A 22,504-nucleotide genomic window follows, 5' to 3' on the forward strand; every position below is an offset into this window, starting at 1 on the left:
TACACAGCTGTGATCAATCCTGTTGCAACTGTGGTATATCAAGTTTGGAATATACTACAATACAAATATTTTTTTTTTAATAGTTTAAAATATATATAGTGACAGAGCAAGCTTTTTATCCTCAAGGATGGCCACCACCAGCACAAATAAATACCTCTAAAAGATTAGGAATAAAAAAAAAAGTCTGCATGAATTTTTTTCAGTTCTGTCAAACCTTAGTGGGCTTTCTATATCCCTAATGAATAATCTTGAAAATAGACCCCTTTGTGAAATTGGAACTCTCCTTTGTTCTTTTAAGATCTGTACTTTATCTTCATAGTTTGTGTTGCTTACCACTATCTGGTGGCATTGGAGGGAGGGAGGCAGTGTGCTTTGTCTAGCTTGATATAGTCTCTTTTGAGAGATTCCCAGAACCTCTGACATCCAGCACTGCATCTCTCAGGTTTTATGCCAATGACATCTTCCTGTTTCTCACAGATGGCCTTTTATCATCTTCAGTGCCTTGATTTTGCTGGGACTAGAGGTTACCACCATCACCAGCTTCTCCAAGCATGACTTTGTGGTCAAGGTGATTTGCATGCTGTGGGAGAGTAGCCAATGTGCGAGTTATTTTTTAATGAAGACTTTCTCCAATCAGGCGTTGGCATGCCATAATTTTGGTGGAGAGGTCCCCCATCAGCTCCCCTTCATTAGCACACACACAGATCTTGGGACGCAGTTTGTCTTTGGAGGCCTAAGAATCATAAGACCCCTCTTTCTCAGATATCACCTGATGGCCTGTCTATTTAGTCCGAGTAGGCTGTTCTGTCATATTGTGAGGGTGTGGTGTGCTGATGGTTATTTTTTCTGGGTTAAAACGTTTTTTTAAAGCAGGATTTAGCTGGAAAGGAGCTTGAACTCAAGGACTGAGATGCTTTATCTTCAAGCACCATCATATGTGCCCCCTCAGCCTGAATTTTGAGGGTTAAGTAATAATAATTTGGGATTTTCTGAGACAGTGTTTCGAGTAAGTAGTTTTTGTGCAGGATGTGAGAAGAGGATCTGTGGTCTTGCCTCACACTTGACGGCCACCATCTCCGTTTAAACCATAAGATTTCCTTGTGAATTCCTTCCTAGAGGCCAGGCAAATTTGAGTCTTTAAAATTCTGGACTCAAACCTAACCCTGTTAGAATATGTCTTAGTACAGTTGTCAATTACCAATATGTAGAAGAAATCCCTATTTCTATCCAGCTTTTTGTTGTTGGATACATGCTGGACTTCAATTAAAAACTCCCATTAAGCCACTCATCGTGCCATGGTATGCCCATGTGGTTCTAACCCAACTGAGGAAAGTTCTTATTTGTATTTGTCCTTGTGGTCTCAGGTAACTGACCTGAAAGGTCATATTTAGATGGTTGTCACTTCAGCTTGCAGTCAGTGGACTCTATATCCTAATAATCTATTTTGTGCTAAATTTCATCCTGGTAGATTGGTGTTATCCTAAGTTCTACCTAAGGTAGTGTTTGAATTCCAGCTTGGCAAGTTAACCATCCAATCAGCATTTTACCTTCAAATCATATATTTGTAGAGGTAAACAAACCTGCATGTCTGGATTGCAAGAATTGTCATCTCCTATCAGGTGAACCCAATTACACAAATGAGAGGAACATTATGTAAAATATTTCTGGGAAAATAAAGTAACACTATATATATATATCCACAGAGAAAAATATAATCAGCAAACGATTGCGATATGATTCTATATAGACTCATAGAAAAAAAGTTTTTATGTGTGCTCATATAATATTTCAAGGACATTCATGGACCGAGGCGGTCTGAACTGTGGTCCTGTTCCTTGTGGTCATTGCACACCATTTTTGATTGTTCGGACTAGTCACCAGCTGTGTTCAAATGCAAAGGCACTTGGAAGTTCTTTTGGGGTTCCAACTCAGATCATGTTTCACAATGGGCTCCTTGAGGGAGCTCCATTGCGAAACATGGTCCATGTCGGGACCCGGAATAAATTTCTGGGTGCTTTTGAATTAGAATACAGTTGGTGATTCATCTGAATGTTCTGGAGTGGTGTGCGATGATTGTGGGGAACAGGACTGCAGTTTGGACTTCTTCAGTCTGTGAGTGTCCTTGAAATGTTATGAAAGCATACAACGTTTTTCTATGGCGGGGCTGGTGGTTGGGAGGCGGGGATAGTGCTGGGCAGACTTATACAGTCTGTGCTCTGAAGAGGACAGGTAAAAATCAAGGTAGAGTATACACAAAAAGCAGCACATGTGAGTTTATCTTGTTGGGCAGACTGGATGGACCGTGACGGTCTTTTTCTGCCGTCATCTACTATGTTACTATGTTATTATTTCACAGAAAGGGTGGTGGAGGCGTGGAATGGCCTCCCGGTGGAGGTGGTGGAGTCTAGGACTGTTCCAGAATTTAAAAAGGCACGGGATAAGCATGTGGGATCGCTTAGGAACAGGTAGAATTGGGGGTTACAGAGGATGGGCAACCTGGATGGGTCATTTGGCTTTTATCTGCCATCATGTTTCTATGTTTCTATAAACAGTGGTGGCAGTTACACAGTGTTGTACATTGGTGTTTCCCAAGTTGGTCCTGCAGTACCCCCTTGCCAGTCAAGTTTTCAGGATTTCCACATTAAATATGCATGAAAGAGATTTGCATATAATAAAGGCAGTGTATGGAAATCAATTCATGCATATTCAGTGTGGAAATCCTGAAAACTTGACTGGCAAGGGGGTACTGCAGGACCGACTTAGGAAATACTGTTGTACATAACTTCATGGTGCCCACAGTGGCACTATTCAAGAGAGCATGAGTAGAGAGAGAGTAGAGAAGGGGATGGGGACCTGCAGTAAGGAGAGGGACAGAGCCCGAGGGGATGGGGCCAGGTTCCATGGGGTGGGAATGGGGACAAACTTTGTCTCCATGTCATTCTGTACTTTGAAGCCTGTTAATGAACTGGACTGTTATTTATGTTTGATACAGACGATATTTTAATTTTTTTTTTTTTTTTTGGGGGGGGGGGGGGGGGGGGGGAAAGCAAACATGCTGGCCACAACTGGCAAAATTTGCATGGGGAATCCTGTACATTCCTGCTACCACATCTTCTATTGCAGAAAGGACTGTGGAAGACAGGAGAGCTAGACTGAATCCTGAGATTGTTCATGACTTATTCATCCATAGATTAAAAAGATCATAACAGTGTTTTATAGGGCATATGTCTCCCCTGCTAGGGCATACAGAACGGGTTGTATTTTGTACCCCTGGACAATTTAACAGGGTGGATTAGGATTCCTTGGGGTAGTAGAAATCAGCGATTGTTGGGATTGGAAGGGTAGAGGGGGGTGGGGGTGGGGTTATTATAGTAGCTTGTCATTATTATTTTCTTTTTGTGATTTATGAACGACAGTTGCACAGCATATTCCTTTTTATACTTTAATAAAAAGATTTAATTATAAAATCATAAGTGTTTGAGGCTTTTGCAGATGAGGACAGAGCCTGCAGGGCGGGGACAGAACCTGGGGCACAGGGCAGGGACGGGGACAAACTTAGTCCTCGTGTCATTCTGTAAGAGAGAGCCAAAGAAATGTATTGGGGTAATTTTAAAGGCTGTTATTTGTGGAAATGGCTTCTTATAAAAAGTGTGCACATAATGAAATTAAGCACACACTCTTACCCACGACAAGCAGCAGATCTGGGGCGGGGCTTGGACTGAAGCACATTATGCTTTTGGATTTTCGGAAGTATGTACTAAACAGGTGTGTGTCCATGTAGTTTTGGTGGGGCAGTTTTCAAAATATACAGGTACTATCCTTTTGGAAACTTGCTGTTAACTTAGGCATGTATTTGGTGAACAAGTTAGGTGGCCTGTTATAAAATCTGTATTGTATAGTGAATAGAACCACTGAACCTAATTCTGGTGGAAGGATGACGCATAACCGCCTTGAGTGAATTCCTTCAGAAAGGCAGTAAATAAATCCTAATAAATAAATAACTCTGTTATCAGATTTTCAAAAATATGTGAATAATATTGGGCCATTTAACTCATTTAGGGGGGAAGTTTTCAGTTTGGAGAAGAGACGGCTGAGAGGAGACATGATAGAGGCATATAAAATAATGAGTGGAGTGGAACAGGTGGATGTGAAGCGTCTGTTCACGCATTCCAAAAATACTAGGACTAGGGGGCATGCGATGAAACTACAGTGTAGTAAATTTAAAACAAATCGGAGAAAATGTTTCCTCACCCAACGCATAATTAAACTCTGGCATTCGTTGCCGGAGAACATGGTGAATGCGGTTAGCTTGGCAGAGTTTAAAAAAGGGGTTAGACGGTTTCCTAAAGGACAAGTCCATTAAACCACTACTAAATGGACTTGGGAAAATTCACAATTCCAGGAATAGCATGTATAGAATGTTTGTACGTTTGGGAAGCTCGCCAGGTGCCCTTGGCCTGGATTGGCTGCTGTCATCGACAGGATGCTGGGCTCGATGGACCCTTGATCTTTTCCCAGTGTGGCGTTACTTATGTACTTATGTTATCAATGTGGGCTTATTTTTACCACAAGTTCTGCTATGTTAGCATAGGATCTTATTGAATAAAATTGGACCGTGTGATAAAATAGAAGAAAACAAACAAGAACAAAGAGACCTATGAAATACCATCAAAATTTAAAAAAAAAAAAGTGGGACTATTATTTAAAAAAAAAAAAAAAAAAGCCTCCCCCCCAAAAAAAGGAACACATGTGTCTATTAAAAGTCTCCACAAGGATAAACATGCCAAATAATGAAATGTCAAATTATCAGTTGAAGAGCATGAATTCAGGAGGAAGACCCTGTGCTAAAATAGTACGACTTGTGGTAAAATAACCCATCTTAAAGTAGCCCACATTTATTTACTTGTTGCATTTGTATCCCACATTTTCCCACCTATTTGCAGACTCAATGTGGCTTACAATATTACATCGTGGCAGGTGCCATTCAAGAGTAGATAAACAATTGGTTACGTACAAAAAAAAAAAAGTGTAACATAGTGGATATAATCAATTCAGTAAATCAGAAAACAGACAAATTATCAAGTAAGTAGTGATGCATTGGAATGCCTATTGTTGATTATTATGATAAGCCTTGTTAAAAAGAAACGTTTTTAGTGATTTTCAAAAGTCGCTTAGGTCGTGAATAGTTTTCAGATCCTGTGGTAATGCATTCCACAGCTGCGTGCCAATGTAGGAAAAGCAAGACGCATGTACTAGTTTGTATTTTAGACCTTTACAGCTAGGGAAATGAAGACCCAGGAGTGTGTGTGCTGATCTTTTAGCGTTCCTGGGTGGTAAATCAATAAGGTCTGACATGTATGCCGGAGTGTTTCCATGAATTACTTGATAACTTCCCCCTTAATAAGCTTGATATTCCTATATTTGTGGGCCAGGTAAGGGTGAGCAAGGGCTAAAAAAAATATCCATTTACTACTACTTATCATTTCTATAGCGCTGCTAGACGTATGCAGCGCTGTTTAGCAGCAGTGTTCAGCTGAATACCTATACTGATAGCAGCCCAGAATATATAGATTGTTAAATGCTGGTGCTAAACCAGTGACCGCAGTGGTTGATTATTGGGCCAAAAATAGTTGGCCAGTGAAGTACACCTGAGCTGGAATTACAGAGCAGCTTCCCGCAGGTATAGAGGCAATTAATGCTGGAAAACCTCTATTTCTGGATCTTTGAATTTCAGGCATGCAGGGCTGCAAAGTGAGCGTGCCCTATCAACAAATGCAGGAAAGCCTTTGAAAGGTTAGCCTTCAAAATGAAAGGAATCATTCCACTGGAGGCAGACCAATCTGGCTTCCTGCTTCCTAATTACTGCCTGCTTTCATCTCCAACACTTATCAGGAGAGTGCAGTCACTTGGGCTCTGGGCCTACCTGTTGCAGCCTGCCTAGAATCTGCTTCCCAGGCACATACTGATGAGCAGTCGAGGCAGAAGGGCAACCCATTTTACAGAATAAAACAAGTTAAAAGGTGGTTACAGGTGGTTGGATAGAGGTGATACTTGGTTAACCAATGAATGGTTAAAGATGCAAGCTGTCAGGGCAGTTACTTTTGTGCTCAGGACCTCTATTAGAAATGTATAGTGGGGGCCTAATTCTAGGTACCTTTTCCCCCTCCCCCTTTCCCAGGTCACCTCATTCTGCTGATCCCTCATTCCCAGTCTTTATCCTCATGTTCTTCCTGTGTCTTCCCATACTTTGTACAATACTAGTGCAACAAAGCCCATTCCGTCAAAAATTAAACGGGCCCTAGGAAGGCTCTCATCTAAGTGATTTCTCCTCTCTACCCTGCCCTCCATGTGCAGTGATTTTTCCCTCCCCTCCATGTGCAGCAATTCTCTTCTGCCCTGCCGTCCCCTCCGTGTCCCGCGATTCTGTCCTCGCCTCCATGTCCATCTGCCCTGCCCTCCCCTCTGTATCCCAGGATTCTGGTCTCCCCTCCATGTCCAGCGATTCTCCTCTGCCCTTCCCTCCGTGTCCCGCGATTCTGTCCTCGCCTCCATGTCCATCTTCCCTGCCCTGCTGTCCCCTCCGTGTCCCGCGATTCTGTCCTCGCCTCCATGTCCATCTGCCCTGCCCTCCCCTCTGTATCCCAGGATTCTGGTCTTCCCTCCGTGTCCCGTGATTCTGGCCTTCTCTCTGTCCAGAATCCAGAATAATATTGCATGTAAAAATACTATGCAATAATGCATACAAACGATATTAGCAGAATCTCATTTTTACAACACTCATGCTCTAGTGCATACATTAGAGGGGTTAGTAGCAGGAAACAGGAGGTGAAAATGTCTCTAAATGGGTTATTGGTCAGCCTCTAACTTGAATACCATGTTCAATCAGAAGACCTGATCTTTATAAGCACATCAAGTGGATGAAAGCATTTTAGAAAAGGGTTACTTTGATATAGGGACTGCAGCACAAATCCTACACTGAGAGGTTTACTTTGTACTTTCTGGAGGAAAGAACTGAGAGAGGTGTGCCAGAATCATTCTAATACTTCAAGAGGTCCCGGACATCATGTGGGAAGGCGAAACGTTCCATAGAGAAGAAAATGTAAGGATAGTGCAACCTGATACAAAGTGTACCCCCAGGTCCACTCTATCTACCCTGCAGCTGCTTATGGGCTGCAGGAGGAAGGCCCCAGTATACCTTCAGGTTTCTGGTGTTTATTTTGTGGATATGATTTCTGCTACCAATACCTGTAATTAGGGTTCAGGGGCTTGTGACTGCTAAAGTGTATCAAGAGACAGTTGCTCTATGAATTCTGTTACAATACCCCTTGAACCCCAGCATTTGCCAGAGAATAGAAGGTGTTCAACAACACTGTCAATACTTATTTTACTGTACACTGTAGCATGTGCATATAAAGGTGTTTACAAGAATTTAAGCAATTAGTGTGATTTTTAAGCAGATATTAACATAAGCCAAATACCCAGCTGCAAGAGCAAGCAGCCGAAAGGGCTGAAATTTATTAAAACAAGAAAAGAAAAAAAAAAGTAAAATATTCTGCAGGATGTGCACTCAATTCAGATGAGACCCATAATGATACGTTGGAGAGGTTAGTTTTCTAGGCAGTTGCATAAGAGCTCTTGGCTGAAGGAACTGAACTTGGAGCCATTGCTGCTCCACCATTCTGAGTGAAATTTGTGCAGTTTACCTACTGTTACTGGTGGGGATTTTCCTGTAAAAGTCTCCCTGTATCTGCTCCGATTTCAGGCAGAGGGTAGGGTTTGTACCCAGAGAGGAGCCTTTTTACTACAATGCAGGCAAATAAATGCCTTTCTCTTTTGGATGAAACCAGTGGCGTAGCCAGACAGCCAATTTTGGGTGGGCCTGAACACAAAGTGGGTGGGCACAAAATTTTCTCTCTCCCCCCTCTCCCCAAAATTGGCTGTCTGGCTACCTACTGCCCCGACCCCCCCCCCCCCCCCCCAAGCCACTGCTGCAGGTTTCTCCGGCACCACCTACCGGCACCCAATGGGCCTTCTTTCCCCTCCCTCCGTCGGGCAGCGCCAGCCTAACTGTACAACAAAGCTGCACGGCACCGGGTCCGTCAGCATGCTGCCGCTAGCTCCTACCTTGTCATCTTTCGGCAGAGGTGTTAGTTCTGCTGCTAAATCTGCAGCGAATCCACGCGGTGCCAGTGCTGTCTGTCTGTACGCTGCTGCGACTGCTTCCTCTGCGCTAGCCCCGCCTCACCTCCAATACTCTTTCTGAAGAGGTGGGAAGCAGCCTTGTACAGTTAGGCTGGCGCGCACTGCCTGACGGAGGGAGGGGAAAGAAGGCCCATTGGGTGCTCCGTTGCTGGGTGGGCCTGAGCCCAAATTGGGTGGGCCCAGGCCCACCCGTGGCTACGCCCCTGGATGAAACTCAGGGGCTAAGTTTGCGGTTTGCTGAAGCCCAGATTCATCACCTCCAGTTTCTTCCTTGGTTTCCTCTCAACTATCAACAGACACTCTCCTGTTTGTATGGAACCTCCCCCCCCCTCCCCGAGTTGAAAACAGCTTGGAAGTTTACTCTATCACCGCAGATAGAGGCTGTGAGTTTCACTGGCCTGATTTAAAGGAATCCACTCCAAGTTTTTCCTTTTAGCTATATATTTGCTCTGCTAGAGTCCCAAGAGAGGCGACAATATCCCTGTCTCTTGATTTTGCTCCAACTAAAGAGGAAAAACTCCAGCACTTGGTAAGGAATTCTTTGTGAGCTCAAAGGGATTGGAATCACTTTTTTAGCAAGGCCCCCCCTCACAAATGTTTCAAGAAGAAAAAAGAAAACTGAGAAAATATTTCTCTAATGAAAGGGTGGTAGATGCTTGGACTAGATTATCAGCAGAGGTAGTTGATAAATCTATTTAAAAGGTCAAACTCCAAAGCTTAAACGAGATAACATATATGTTGAGAAGAATACAGTGTAGCTGGCAGTTAAGTCTGTACCCTGAAGCAGCCAGGGTTTATTGTTCAGTGAAACATGGTCCATGTAGGCAAATAAATAAAATAACGGATCTAGGTAATGGACACTTTCAAAAGCTAAGTTATACACGTCCTTTTACAAAATATTAAAGCATTAAACGATTGCAGAGTTAGCACATGCAAGTATAAGTACAATTAAAGCGTTTAAATTTTTGTGACCGATGAGGAATAAGGCGAGTCATGGGCTGTGGGCCCATGTGAAATGAGTCGTCATTGAGGTCACTTATATTTATTTTATTTAGGCATTCTTGTATCCCAGTATTATCCAAAAACAAGTTTCGGTTGAAAGTGGCTTACAGTTTACATTTTGGTGAAGTTACAATCATGTTTTGTGGTTATTCAAGAGTTTATGGAGAGGTGGATTTGGCTGGGAAAAGGCAGCTGTTAGCTTCTGTCGGGTTTTGTTTATAGCTTTTTGAAGTTATTTATTCATTTGCTTTTCAAGGTTGATTTGAAGAGGGAAGGTGAAATGTTCTTTGTAGTTAGTTGTAGAATTTTTTGAAGAGAGATGTTTTCATTTCTTTCCTGAATTGAATTTTGATGAGTGTTGAGTGTTTGCGTAAAATTATTAGCAGAGGTAGTGGCAACTGCAACCTGACAATTTTAAGCATTCTTGGGACAGACAGAGTGCAGTTGTTGAAGCAGGAAAAATACAGTCTGTTCTCGCTATTCGCTGGGATTAGGTTCCTAGGAAATCCTGTGATTACAGAAAATGCAAATATAGAACCGTTGATCCTATGGGGAAAAAGGGGGTTAGGTTCCTGTTCAACCCTGTTAAGTAGCAAAAGTGTACAGTGAACACCAAGGCCACCGAGAGGGGGGGGGGGCAGGGGCGACAAAATTCCCCAGGCCCGGGCCTCCAAGGGGGGCCCGTCGCCGCAGTCCCCACCCACCACCCGGCACCGGGCCGGGCCCCTTGCATTGAAATCATCACAGCGCCTCACCTGTCACCTCCACGACTGAAAGCACAGCAGCGGCAGATCGGATTTGCCTCCCTTCAGGCCTTCCCTCTGTCCTGCCCTCGTCTGATGTAACTTCTACGAGGGCGGGACACAGGGAGGGAAGGCCCGAAGGGAGGTGAATCCGATCTGCCGCTGCTGCGCTTTCAGTCATGGAGAGAGGTGACAGGTGAGGCACTGTGATGATTTCAATGCAGAGCCCAGTGGCGGACGGAGGGGGTGGCCTTGCCCCAGGCCCAGCCCAGTCTCTCGGCGGCCCTGGTGAACACCATAAACTCATCATTTCGTGTAGCCTTCTTGTAAAGAACAGCTTACTTATTACATTGCACATTTTATACATGTATTTTATACACTGATATTTTTTGGTAAAAGCACAGCTTTATGAATATCTTCATCCTCATGGGAACACACTTTCATTTGCACTTGCACTACACTGTGCATGGCCGCAAGTAGTCAAAAATGCCTGTGAATAGCAAAAATGGGTTACACTTTATTTTCTGTCAGAATGCGAATCTGTGAATACTGAACGCTTTAATAGCAAGAACACACTGTAAATGAAAGTAGAGATTTGAGTCTTGGTTCAATTACATGAAAATTTAGAGGGCCAAAGAGGGGTTCAAAAAGTTAGTGAGCAGAGAGCAGCGACGCAACTGCATCCAGCTTCCAAAAAGACGGGGGTTACCAGTACAGAACAACAACAGGGGTTTAATTTCTTGGGGGAACTTCCTGGAGCTCAGCTCCACTACTTCTTTTCAGACTCCAGGGCAGTGGGGACTTATGTCCCTGCCCCTCCTTTTCAGGCAGCCTTTGGGAAATAGGAAGGGAGGAAAGGAGCAAAGCAGAGCATAATCCAGGCCTCTTGTCACTCCTGCCCAGTGGGATAGCCATAGATGGGCATAGGCCCACCCATTTTGGGCTTAGTCCCACCCAAAATTGAAGTTCCCCTCCTGTGGCTGGTAGGCATCCCAAATCCCCACTAGCTGAAGACCAGCCAAAATGTTTTCCCATCTCAGCAACTGGCAGCAGTATCCGTGAGCTGCTGCTGTCAGCTCTGCCCCCCCCCCCCCCCCCCAACCTGATTATTGCTGCCAGGTGCCAGCTGCTGAGGTGAGAAAAAGGTTTGGCTACTGTTGGAGGAGAGGTGTTCAGCTGGTGAGAATGGGGATCCCTGTCAACTCAGGGGTGGTGAGAATTTCATGCTTCCCTACTTTGTTCTCAGGCCCACCCAAAAACAGCTGTTTGGTTATACCACTGCTCCTGCCCCTTGCTTGCCTTCTCCTTCACCTGACTGCATAGTTCCATTTCCTTTTTGTCTCCACCTTAAGCCCTGGTGACTGTGGTTACAACCCTAATAATACTGGGATAACCAGCACAAAATGGCAGTTATAACCCTGACAGCAGTAGTACAACATCCGTTTTCAGATAAAACATGGTTAAAACACAAGTATCATAAGAACAAAAGATGAGTCATGCCAAATAAGATCAAGGTCTGTCTAGCCCAGCATCCCATCTCCAGCATTGGCAAGTCTGGGTCACAAGTGCCTCTGATAGATCCCAAAAAAGTAGATCAGAATTCTTGTAGCTCATATCCAGAGATAAGTGATGACTTTCCCAAGTCTACCTGGCTGCTAATGTTTTTATGGACTTCTCCAGGAATTTGTCTGGATCAGATGTTAGTGGGAACTCCCTGGTACCTTCCTTGACTTTGTTTCCAGAGGATTGTGTAGAGAACATAGTAACATAGAAGAGTAGCCATAGGGGGCCTCATGGGCTCATATACACATAAGTATCAGTTAACCAATACACAAAAGGACAAACCGGAAGTCCGGAAAACTGCCACCACAAACAGCGGTACTTCAATTATAAAAAGTATACACATACCGAATTGTCTTAATTGTACTGAAAGATATCACACGAGAACCGAAAATACTCACAGGATTACTTGATTTCTAAGCTCCTGTAGATTAGAAAACCTCTCCAGCGCCTACTCGACGAAATAGTTCATTCAGCGTGATGACAGTAAACACCCCCAAATTACAATCAACTTTGATGAGCTAAAATCTTATATAGATATTAGTGTCCTGATGGTCAGACCTTGGCAGAGACCTTGGTTTCTGAGGGTATTGTTAGTCATTGCTGACATTTATCCTTTGCACGACCCTTTGAGATTGTGTTTGGCTGTTTTCCAGTCTTTATAGTATTAGAGTACCTAAGTAGGATTTACAGCCCATACTGGTCATTGAACTATAGTCACTGTACCCCACCAGCAGAAGCACTTTTCCAGTTGTGGCCTTGCATGTTCCCTGGGCAGCAGCCTAACCCCCCCCCCCCCCCCCCCCACACACACACACACACTTATGCTCTGTTTGAATGAAACGTCCCAACTACTGGACTGGCAGCTTAAACATGGCTACATTGTTTTGATTTCATCCTCTTTCTATTTAGGGATCCTTTGTGCTTATCCCATGCATTCTTGAATTCCATTACCATTTTCGACTCCATCTCCTGTGGGAGGGCATCCACCATACTCTCAGAAAGTACTTCTTAACAAACATTACTCCTATTCTTAACAAACATTACTCCTAAGTCAACCCCCCCTGTAACCTCAATTCATGTCTTCTAGTTCTACCCTACCCTTATTTGCATATTAATACCTTTCAAATATTTAAATGTCTGTGTCCTATCTAAGAGAAGATGATGATGTGAAGAGGAAGATGTTGCTCCTCATATTTTGTGGTTTGGTGATGGGGGAGGATTCTTTAACTCCTAGGTTCAGTGGACACTTTTGCATCTAGTCATTAGTTACGCAAACCTACCATCTCGGTCATTTTCAAAGGACTTCACTATCAAGTTGGAGCATTGCTGACTAAAAAAAAGGAAAAAAAAAATAGGGATATCACTGAGGCAAAAAAAAGGAGTAGATGGTGCAGTAAATTTAAAAAATGTAATAGTTCTTTTATGTAGACTAGAAGACAAGCAGAATTCATATCTGAGAAGGATGGGACAGACTTTTCTGGCTAATCGGATTCCTCCTGATCAACTCTTCTACATTTCTCCCTTTCTCCTTTATCTTTACAACACTGAGTGGTTCACCGAGTCTGTTGGGGATCTGTGGAAAACAGATCCCACAAGCACAGAAATCTGTCTCCAAAAAATTAGGTTCCTCTCTCCTTTCTGTCCGTTGACCACCTTGGTCCTTAGGACCATTTCCTGTGTACCCAGGGACACTACTATTGAGTCTTGATTCTCCCAAGAGAGGTTTTCTGAGGTAGAGAATTTCTTCCAAACACCTTGGTTTACCTTCTAACGTCAAGTGTTAGAGACCCCAGTAGAGGGAGTCAACCAGATTCAGCCTTGAGCTCTGGCTGCCCTTTAGGTTGGGAAAAAAGGGAACTTGGGTATTAGTCTAAGACCTCTTCACTACTTGGTGGGAGTGGGAATTGGATTTATCTCGGTAGTACAAGGCAAGTTACATTCAGGTCCAGTAGCTATGTATTTGAGATCTAGTTCAACAGAATCCAGGCCTCATCTTTCCTGGAGCTCTAGAGTGAGAAAAGAAGAAAAATAAAATTCCCTCCCAAACTATGGGATTTTGTACCTAACATCTTGGATTATCAAATCAGTATATCTCCCTCCCATATATTCTTAAAAGGAAATGTACACAGGAATTATTTATTTATTTGTTACATTTGTATCCCACATTTTCCTACCTATTTGCAGGCTCAATGTGGCTTACATAGTACCGTAAAGGCGTTCGCCAATTCCAGTATGAACAAGTATAGTAATGTTGTGGTCGAATAAGGTTCGTGTGTACAGACACATTAGGGAATCGTAGAGAGGAAGAGTTATTACATGTCCATTATGAGCTTTGATTTTGTTGGGTTGCAGGGTACAGGCATTTAAGTTGGGTCGGTAGGGCATGCCTTTTTGAACAAGTTAGTTTTTAGTGATTTCCGGAAGTTTAGGTGATCATAAGTTGTTTTCACGGCTTTTGGTAATGCGTTCCATAGTTGTGTGCTTATGTAGGGAAAGCTGGATAAATAGGTTGATTTGTATTTGAGTCCTTTGCAGCTTGGGTAGTGGAGATTTAGGTATGTTCGTGTTGATCCTGGTGTGTTTCTGGTTGGTAGGTCTGTCATGTATCCTGGGGCTTCGCCGTAGATAATTTTATGAACCAGGGTGCAGATTTTGAAAGCAATACGTTCTTTGGGAGCCAGTGCAGTTTTTCTCACACTCACTCACAGGAATAGAAGGACGTTGTGAAGCTTCCACTGCTGTGAGGGCCATTGATATTATGAAGCACTAACACTCACTGCCATCAGGGCTGAGTAAATGTCAAGGCTGTGCCAACTTAGGCAAAAGACTCTCCTACTCCCCTTAAATTTAAGACAACAGCCTCACAGATTTTGATGGTATATATGAGTTCTTGTAGGGCTTGGTGTTGGGGCAAGGAGAGTAGAAAGGAAAGAAGATGGAGGCCCTGGAACTCTAGTGAGGTATGGTTGGGAAGGTCAGGTTAGAGACATGGAGTGGGAGCTGCTGTAGGTTTTGGTATGGGAATTTCTGTGCTTGTCTAGAGAACCAGAAAGAAAAAATCTCTGTTGGACAAACTGGATAGCCAAATTGGTCTTCACTGTGTTTCTCAGAATTTCTTAGTCAACTGTCTCTCTTATTTACTACCTTTGTTTTGCTCTTTCCTGGTCTTATTTCTTAGCCACCTTTCTTCTTTTCTCAAATATCCTGCTCATGCTTCGCCTTCAGTACAGCTGTCTCCAGACATAAAACAGTTTGATCTCGTAGGTCAGATTCCTGTCTCTTCTCTGTTAGGCTGATGGGGGTTTGAGTGCACAGTAGAGGCTGGTCGTGGCTGTATTATTTCTTTGACGCTGATCAGCCCTTTCAACTTGCGGTGCGCTGACCTTTTCTTGCTCTTTTTTTTTTTTTTAGGTCCCCCACCTTTGCGGGTGGTCTCTTTGCCATCTCAAAGTCCTATTTTGAGCAAATCGGCTCCTATGATGATCAGATGGAGATCTGGGGAGGAGAGAATATAGAGATGTCATTTCGGGTAAGAGACTGGTCCTCTTAAATAATTATAGACATAGGGAATGTCCTAGACTGAGTAGGGTGGTGGTTATATCCTGTGGGGTGGGGTTGTGGCATGGTAGGCAGAGTTAAGTTTCCCATAGCCTATCAGGTTTTCTACATTATTTATAACACATTCCCTGAAGCATATTTTGGAACAAAACAAATGTAGAATGGGTTATCCAGCAACCCACAATAATGTAGAGCAACCATCGGAACACTGAAGGAGCTAAATGGTGGCCCTTTGCCAATTAAGAGTCCGAGGTCCCCCCCCCCCCCCAACAGAATTCTAAATCCCACCTATCAGATATATAATATAATATTTTTGTAACTTCTAAGTAAGAGAGTTTTTATTTTTTAGGTGGGATTTGTGATGTCATACCTGAGCTGAAATTTTAGCATGACATCAAATATGTGACATCATAAAGCTATCAGTCACTCACACTACAGTTTTTATTCTTTTCAACCCAAAAGAGATTGGAAGAATTATACAAAAGGCATCAAACAGTTGACAAGAACCTCACTGACCTGAATAATAATTAGTGGGAAAGTCAGAAAACACAGAACAGAAGAGTAAAGGCAAGTGCTTCCCACAGTGAAAGTCTTATGCAGTGTCAGGAAAGGCTTGGCAAAATAGTCAAATGTTTACACCAATTTAAAATCTGTATTTTAGTTTGTAAAACCCTCTGTGGCTTAGCTCTTTCATATTTAGCTGTTGATTAATATTCCAACAAAAGAAGTTTTTGAGATCATCTGGGCTGGGCTGGCTGGGTTCACATCAGGCTCTGCAACTTAGATTAAATAGCTACATTTTCTGCTTATTTAGAACCCAAACTTTTACTGACTTCTTCTCAGTCTGTGTTGAGGTACCAGTCCTCAATTTTACTCGGAACTTCTTCCATTTATTTTTGGCTGGAGAAAGGAAATTTTATCTCCCCTAAATAACTCTCCTCATGCTCTGAGATTGGGGCTGGATCCTTATTTACATCTATCCTTCCTCTGGAAAAACAAAGAAAAAGCGTACAGCAACCTGCATCAATTGGACCATCCAAGGATATCAGAACCAGAAACTCTAAAGTTCATACCTGCAATCCGTGAGTTAAAAAAAATTATTTTAACTACATAATCTACGTCTATAACTCTGAATCTTTTAGATTCCTTAAAACTAAAGGAAATCTATGCACTGCCTCCAAGAATTTCACATAGAAGTGCTAACTGCAGCCATTTGTTTCTCTATTTCATGGAAGACTTTGATCTCACAGGCCTGGTCTGAATTTACAACTTTAAAAGGTCTGTTCTTTCAGCTATTAAAGCCTTAACCCTGCATTGCCAACTAGGAAGACTTCTGATCTACAGGGTGTACTCCAAAGAGTGGATTGCAGCGCCACCCAGTGAAATTTTGCCTAACTAGCTTCTGACACAAAAATGTGTCATGCAAGCATCCCAGTGGTGTTTGGGAGAGGAAACCATAACCCTCACAAATCAAAGAGAAGGCAAAAGTGCAAGAGGTCAAACACCTACATAACAGTACTTAAAAGATCACCTCATTGTCACACCAAAGCAACCCACAGCACCCCCAGACCACCCTTGGGAACTATAGGACTGGTGAATGCCAGATCAGCTGCAAAGAAATCCTCGGTGATCCATGATGCCATAAATGAACAGCATCTTGACATCCTAGGAGTAAGTGAAACCTGGCTAGATGAAAGTGGGGGTTTACCACTGGCTGAACTATGCCCAACAGGTTTCAACATCCAACATCAACCAAGACCAGGAAGACAGGGTGGAGGGGTAGCAGTATTGATTCGGGACACAATCAAACTGTGCAGAAAATCCATCCCCCAGCTACATGGATCAGAATCTCTTTTAATCCAACTTGAAGAGAAGCCAATCTGGCTGCTCATGATTTACAGAGCACCTCGTAACAACACATTATCTGTGCAAGAACTCCTAGACCTGATTACTCAAGTGACCCTGAATTACCCTAGGCTGGAGATCATGGGAGACTTCAATCTACACATCAAAACCCCAGATACCACCACAGCCGACTTTCTGGACACGATGACAGCACTAGGATTTGCACAGGTGATCAATTCTCCAACCCACGAAAGGGTCACATACTAGACCTGGTATTCTACAAAGGGGTGGATATCCCATAATTCTGGGATAACAGTATTGAAATAACACCCCTATCATGGTCAGACCATTTTCTAATTACATTTTCCCTAAGTGACCACCTGAAACAAATGGCTCCTCCCAGAGTTTGGAAGGAGATCAGAGACAAAAAAAAGCTGACCGCTGAGAATTTCCTAGAGGCCTTGGACTATCTGCATATAGATAAAAAGGCAACAGTGTTAGAATAAGTTGACATCTGGAATACACACCTAGCCAAGACCTTAGAGAAAACAGCACCACTAAAAAAGGTCTTATGCCCCACAAACGCTCACCTTGGTTTTCTCCAGAACTACAGATCCTTAAACGCGAAGGGCGAAAACTGGAAAGGAGATGGCGCAAATCTCACCTGGATGAAGACAGGCTAAACTGCAGGAAGCACATGGCAAAGTACCACCAAGCCTTAACATCAACCAAAAAACAGTATTTCTCTCTATGCATTGCACAGGCTGCCAATTCAACCAAGCAGCTGTTCAGTATAGTAAACAGCCTACTGCAACCTGCACAACAAAACCAGCCTGCCCAGTCTAAACTGAACTGCAATGATTTTGCTGCATACTTTGCCAACAAAATTAAAAAGTCTCCACCAGGATTTACAGGCAATCCCACCCAGTGCCCAACCAGTCAACCAGGGGTGCACAAACTCGCCCCCTCCTAACAGAGACAGATGGAACACTTTTAACCTAATGACAGAGGAGAGCCTTGGCAAAATCCTAAGAGACCTTTGACCAACTACCTGCTCCCTCGATCCCTGCCCATCAAAGATAGTGCAGCAGGCAAGTATGGGCCTTATACAAGGCGCCCCAAAAATTGTGAACACCTCTCTTTCTAATAGGCAACTACCAACAGCATAAAAAAGGGCAGTAGTTTGCCCTCTGCTGAAGAAAAACAACCTTGACCAGGACAAACTTGAAAGTTACAGGCCAGTATCCAACATCCCGTTTCTAGGGAAACTCATAGAACAAACAGTCTGTGTTCAGCTTAATGAATGGCTAGAAAAGAGTATCTGGCTAGATCCATGTCAATCTGGATTCAGACCCGGTTATGGAACAGAAACGGTCCTCGTATCCCTGCTAGATGATCTTCACAGAAACCGAGACAAGGGATTTGCCTTGATGTTAGTACTGCTAGATTTCTCAGCAGCTTTTGACACTGTGGATCATGATATCTTGCTAGCACGACTGATAGAAACAGGTATCAATGGAACAGTACTTGCCTGGTTCAGATCTTATTTATCAGACAGGCATCAATCCATAATGTTTGACAACAACTCATCACCACCATGGACACTGACCTGCGAGGTACCACAAGGATCAATATTGTCACCTATTCTGTTCAATATCTACCTCAAGCCACTAGCTGAGCTGATTCGGCCAATGGGCACTCAGTTCTACATCTATGTGGATGATGTGCAGCTACTCATACCCATTGAACCTGACTTACCTACAGCCTTGAATAAACTGATCACTTGTCTAACATCAATTCAAGAATGTGCTAAACACAACAAACTTTGCCTGAACCCAAGTAAAACCGAGCTTCTCTGGGTCCCTAAAACAAGTGGATACATACCTGACATCAAAATCCCTTTTGGGAAGTATGACCTCCCCCTCAAATCATAAGTCAGGAACCTTGGAATACAGTTAGATTCAAAACTTACTCTGACTCGTCAAATCCAAGCAACATTCAAGAGCTGCTTCTACTATTTGCGACAGCTATGCTGCCTCTCTCCTTACATCAAGAAGGTAAATCTTATCCCAGTTGTGCATACCATGGTAACATCAAGAGTGGATTACTGCAATGCACTATACAATGGTCTGACTACAAAGGGCCTGCACCAGCTCCAGTTGATTCAGAATGCAGCAGCAAGACTCATTGAAGGTTGCAAGCAACGTGACCACATCACACCATTTTTGCAAAAACTTCATTGGCTACCAGTACAATACAGGGCTAAATTTAAAACTCTGTCCGATCTTCAAGGCCCTAAAAGGAAATGGCCCTGAGTATCTGAAGAATAGGATGATCCTCCACATACCGCCAAGGACACTAAGGTCCTCCCAAGGACTTTCACTAACTACACCCTCTCCAAAAGACATTACAAATGTCATACCCGCAAGCGAGCCTTCTCTGGAGTAGCCCCCAGACTCTGGAATGCATTGCCTGAAAGGCTCCGCTTAACACAAGACTACCTCTACTTCAGGAAGCAGATGAAAGCTTGGCTCTTCAACCAAACCTTTAATGGAAGAAGTAACTAACTTGTTAGTCTCACTCACACACACAAAGATTGACTCGGGCTGCACATACTGCAGCGGGACATGTTTATCCACTCCTATCCTAGCTGAGATAATATTTAACCATCTCTCTGACCTCATGTGCAACTTTCTTCAAATAAATCACCTTACTTTCTAATTCTTCCTACTCTCTTACTCATCTATATGTTACAACTTTGCCTTACCCTTCACTACCAATTATAATGTTCTAGTACATATTGTGTTGTCATTGCAAGTAGCATACCATGCCATACTTTGTATTGTTGTTCAAATATTTTTACTGCTCTAATTGCCTATTGCTCATGTTTGATCTATTCTTACTGTACACCACCTTGAGTGAATTCCTTCAAAAAGGTGGTAAATAAATCCTAATAATAATAATTTCCAAACCCAACCATTTTCTCTGCAGGTTTTATAGATCAGGCTCTGACTATTTGGAATTCACTCCCTATTTATATTAGAGAAATGTGGGATTTTTAGGAAGTTATTAAGGACTTTTTTATCTTTTAAAAATTTTTGATTGTTTAAATAGACTTTGTTATTTTTAAATAGCTCTATTGTTAGCTTCCAGGATACGCCTGGTTCTCTTTCTCTTGTGATCTGCATTGATCTCTGATGGGTGTTTGCCGAATATATAAGAATTTTTGTAATGTAATGTAAGTGTCTTAAAGAGCTCTCAAGAACACGCTTCTAGAGGTAGAGCATCCCATAGGGATGGGGCCAGAAAGATGGAATAGCGTGTCCAAGTCTCGATCAAGATGAAGGGGGGAATAACTTAACAGAGCTAGGGATGACCGTAGAAATGAGGATGACAATGGGGAATAACCAATGAATTATGATAATGCAGAAAATCTGAGTAAAATGCTCAGTGAGACAAAATCAAAATATTACATTTAATACAATAGGCACTAAGCAACCAGTGCTGAGCAATAAGAAGAGGGTTACACGATCAGAGTGCTTATCCTTCTAGAGAAATTTAGCAGCTGTATTTTGCAGAAGTTGCAAGTGCTTCAAACTATACAATGGGATACCGGCCAGAAATGCATTGTAGTAGTCCAGTCTACTTAAAATTAAAGTACAAAGAAGCAATTTCAAGTTTGAGCAACAAGGGAAGAGCTGAATGAATTAATGATACGTAAAGTGGAGAAGGTGCTTCTGATCAAGGAGGATACATACAGCTTAAATGGAGAGAGCTATCCAGCAGAATACCTAAAGAGTGGACAATATCTTTCATTGGGATATGACAACCAGCAATTTTCAGGTTAAAGATGGATAGATCAAGTCCAAGTGAACCAGATCACCTCACATTTGGAAGAATTTAAAATCAACTTTGCTACAAGACCTTAGATTCTAATTTTTTTCATTCAGCCTAGTAATACCATTAGCACACTAAAAGTGGATCGTTTACAGTGATTGCAATAGAGCTATATGTCTTGGTAGGTCATTACTACAGGACAGAACCTTGCTAGTAGTGTTTCAAAGCTGAAGACCATCTGTGGTTTTCTGAAGCCTTTCTGACTATGCTTCTATCTCCAGGTCTGGCAGTGTGGGGGGCAGCTGGAGATCATTCCATGCTCCGTGGTGGGGCACGTCTTCCGTACAAAGAGCCCTCACACGTTCCCGAAGGGTGTACAGGTTATCGCTCGAAACCAGGTGCGACTGGCAGAGGTGTGGATGGACAAATACAAGGAGATCTTCTACCGCCGGAATTCACAGGCAGCACAAATGGTCCGAGAGGTGTGTATGAGGAATTAGGGGGGAGGAGATTGATTTTTGGAAGGTGGATCAAAGCATAATATCCCTGAGTTGAACTGGTGTAGAGACCGACCAAATTTCGGTTTCAGATTTAGCACTGAAACTGGCCCAAAATCCAGGTTTGGGTTTTGGTCAAAAATGGCAATGAATTTTTGGCTGAAGCCAAAACTCACCCCCCTCCCAACCCTGGTGGTCTAATGGCAGTTTTGGGGGCAGGAACAAAGCCTACTCGTTCCTGCCCAGTGTAGCTGCTCCTTCAAAATGGCTCCTGGGACTTCCAGCGGCAGTCTCGGAGCCATTTTGCAATTGGAACCAGCATAAGCAGGAGCAACAGGTAGGGAATATGGAGAAATGGTGTTGGAACAATAGGCCCAGGAAGGGGCTGCCACCAGGAAGGGGAGGGGTTGTGAGAAGGTTGGTGCCGGCAGGTGGGTCAAGGAGGGGGGACACTTTTGGTCGGGTGGGTGGTGAAGCTGTTTTCATCTTCAATTCAGCTGGAACCAAGCAGCCAATTTCAGTTGCAGATTTGGTTTTGGTTGAAACCGAAGTTCCTAGTTTTAGTCAAGATCTAGACTGCTGTAAGGAATTTTATCCTTCTCCTGTAATCAGTTTGTGTACTGTTAAAGGAGAAGGACTCTTTCCTCAAGCTGTGGGCACAGTCCTGTAGGGAGATGATTGTCCATGATTCAGAAACCCATTTTATTAACCCTCCCTACTTTGTTCCCTCAGGAAGTCATAGCACCCAATTCATGCCTCTTCCCTCTCTTTTGATTTTGACAGAAATCCTATGGTGATATCTCAGGGAGGCTTCAACTGAAGGAAAAGCTCCAGTGTAAAAACTTCACCTGGTACTTGCAGAATATCTACCCAGAAATATTTATTCCAAGCCTAAATCCAAAGTTCTATGGGGCGGTAAGAATATGTTCTTAGCTTGATTTTCTCACACACTTTTCTTTTCCTCTTACTCCATCTCAGCCTTTTTTCATCTATGACACACCTGACAGCCAGTGTTCACCGAAAATGACACTGTAGCTGAATAAAGCAAAAGCCTAGCGGTCTGATATTCAAAATGATTTTTAACTAAATTTTATTAAGCTTTTAATTACTTAAACAGAGCTATGAAGAACAAAGTACAGGAAGAAACATCCGGTGGAAACATGTAGTTGTTCTTTCTTCAGTGCAACCACCCAAGCTGTTCACAAACAATGGCAGCAGTCCCTACTCCCTAATCCCCTCCCAACCCTCCTCCCGCAA

At 43.0% G+C, this 22,504-nt stretch overlaps 1 protein-coding gene across 3 annotated transcripts in view; it reads left to right on the forward strand.

The window, feature by feature from the left end:
- Positions 1–22,504, forward strand: part of GALNT6 (polypeptide N-acetylgalactosaminyltransferase 6) — a 196,084-nt gene that overhangs the window by 158,017 nt on the left and 15,563 nt on the right. For all 3 annotated transcript variants that reach the window (XM_030198275.1, XM_030198276.1, XM_030198277.1), the window contains exons 6-8: positions 14,922–15,039; positions 21,032–21,232; positions 22,031–22,162. In XM_030198275.1, coding sequence (XP_030054135.1) covers positions 14,922–15,039; positions 21,032–21,232; positions 22,031–22,162 — 451 coding nt within the window. The remainder of the gene's footprint in view (positions 1–14,921; positions 15,040–21,031; positions 21,233–22,030; positions 22,163–22,504) is intronic.

The sequence above is a fragment of the Microcaecilia unicolor genome, chromosome 3 (genome assembly GCF_901765095.1).
Source record: "Microcaecilia unicolor chromosome 3, aMicUni1.1, whole genome shotgun sequence".
Lineage (NCBI taxonomy): Eukaryota > Metazoa > Chordata > Amphibia > Gymnophiona > Siphonopidae > Microcaecilia > Microcaecilia unicolor.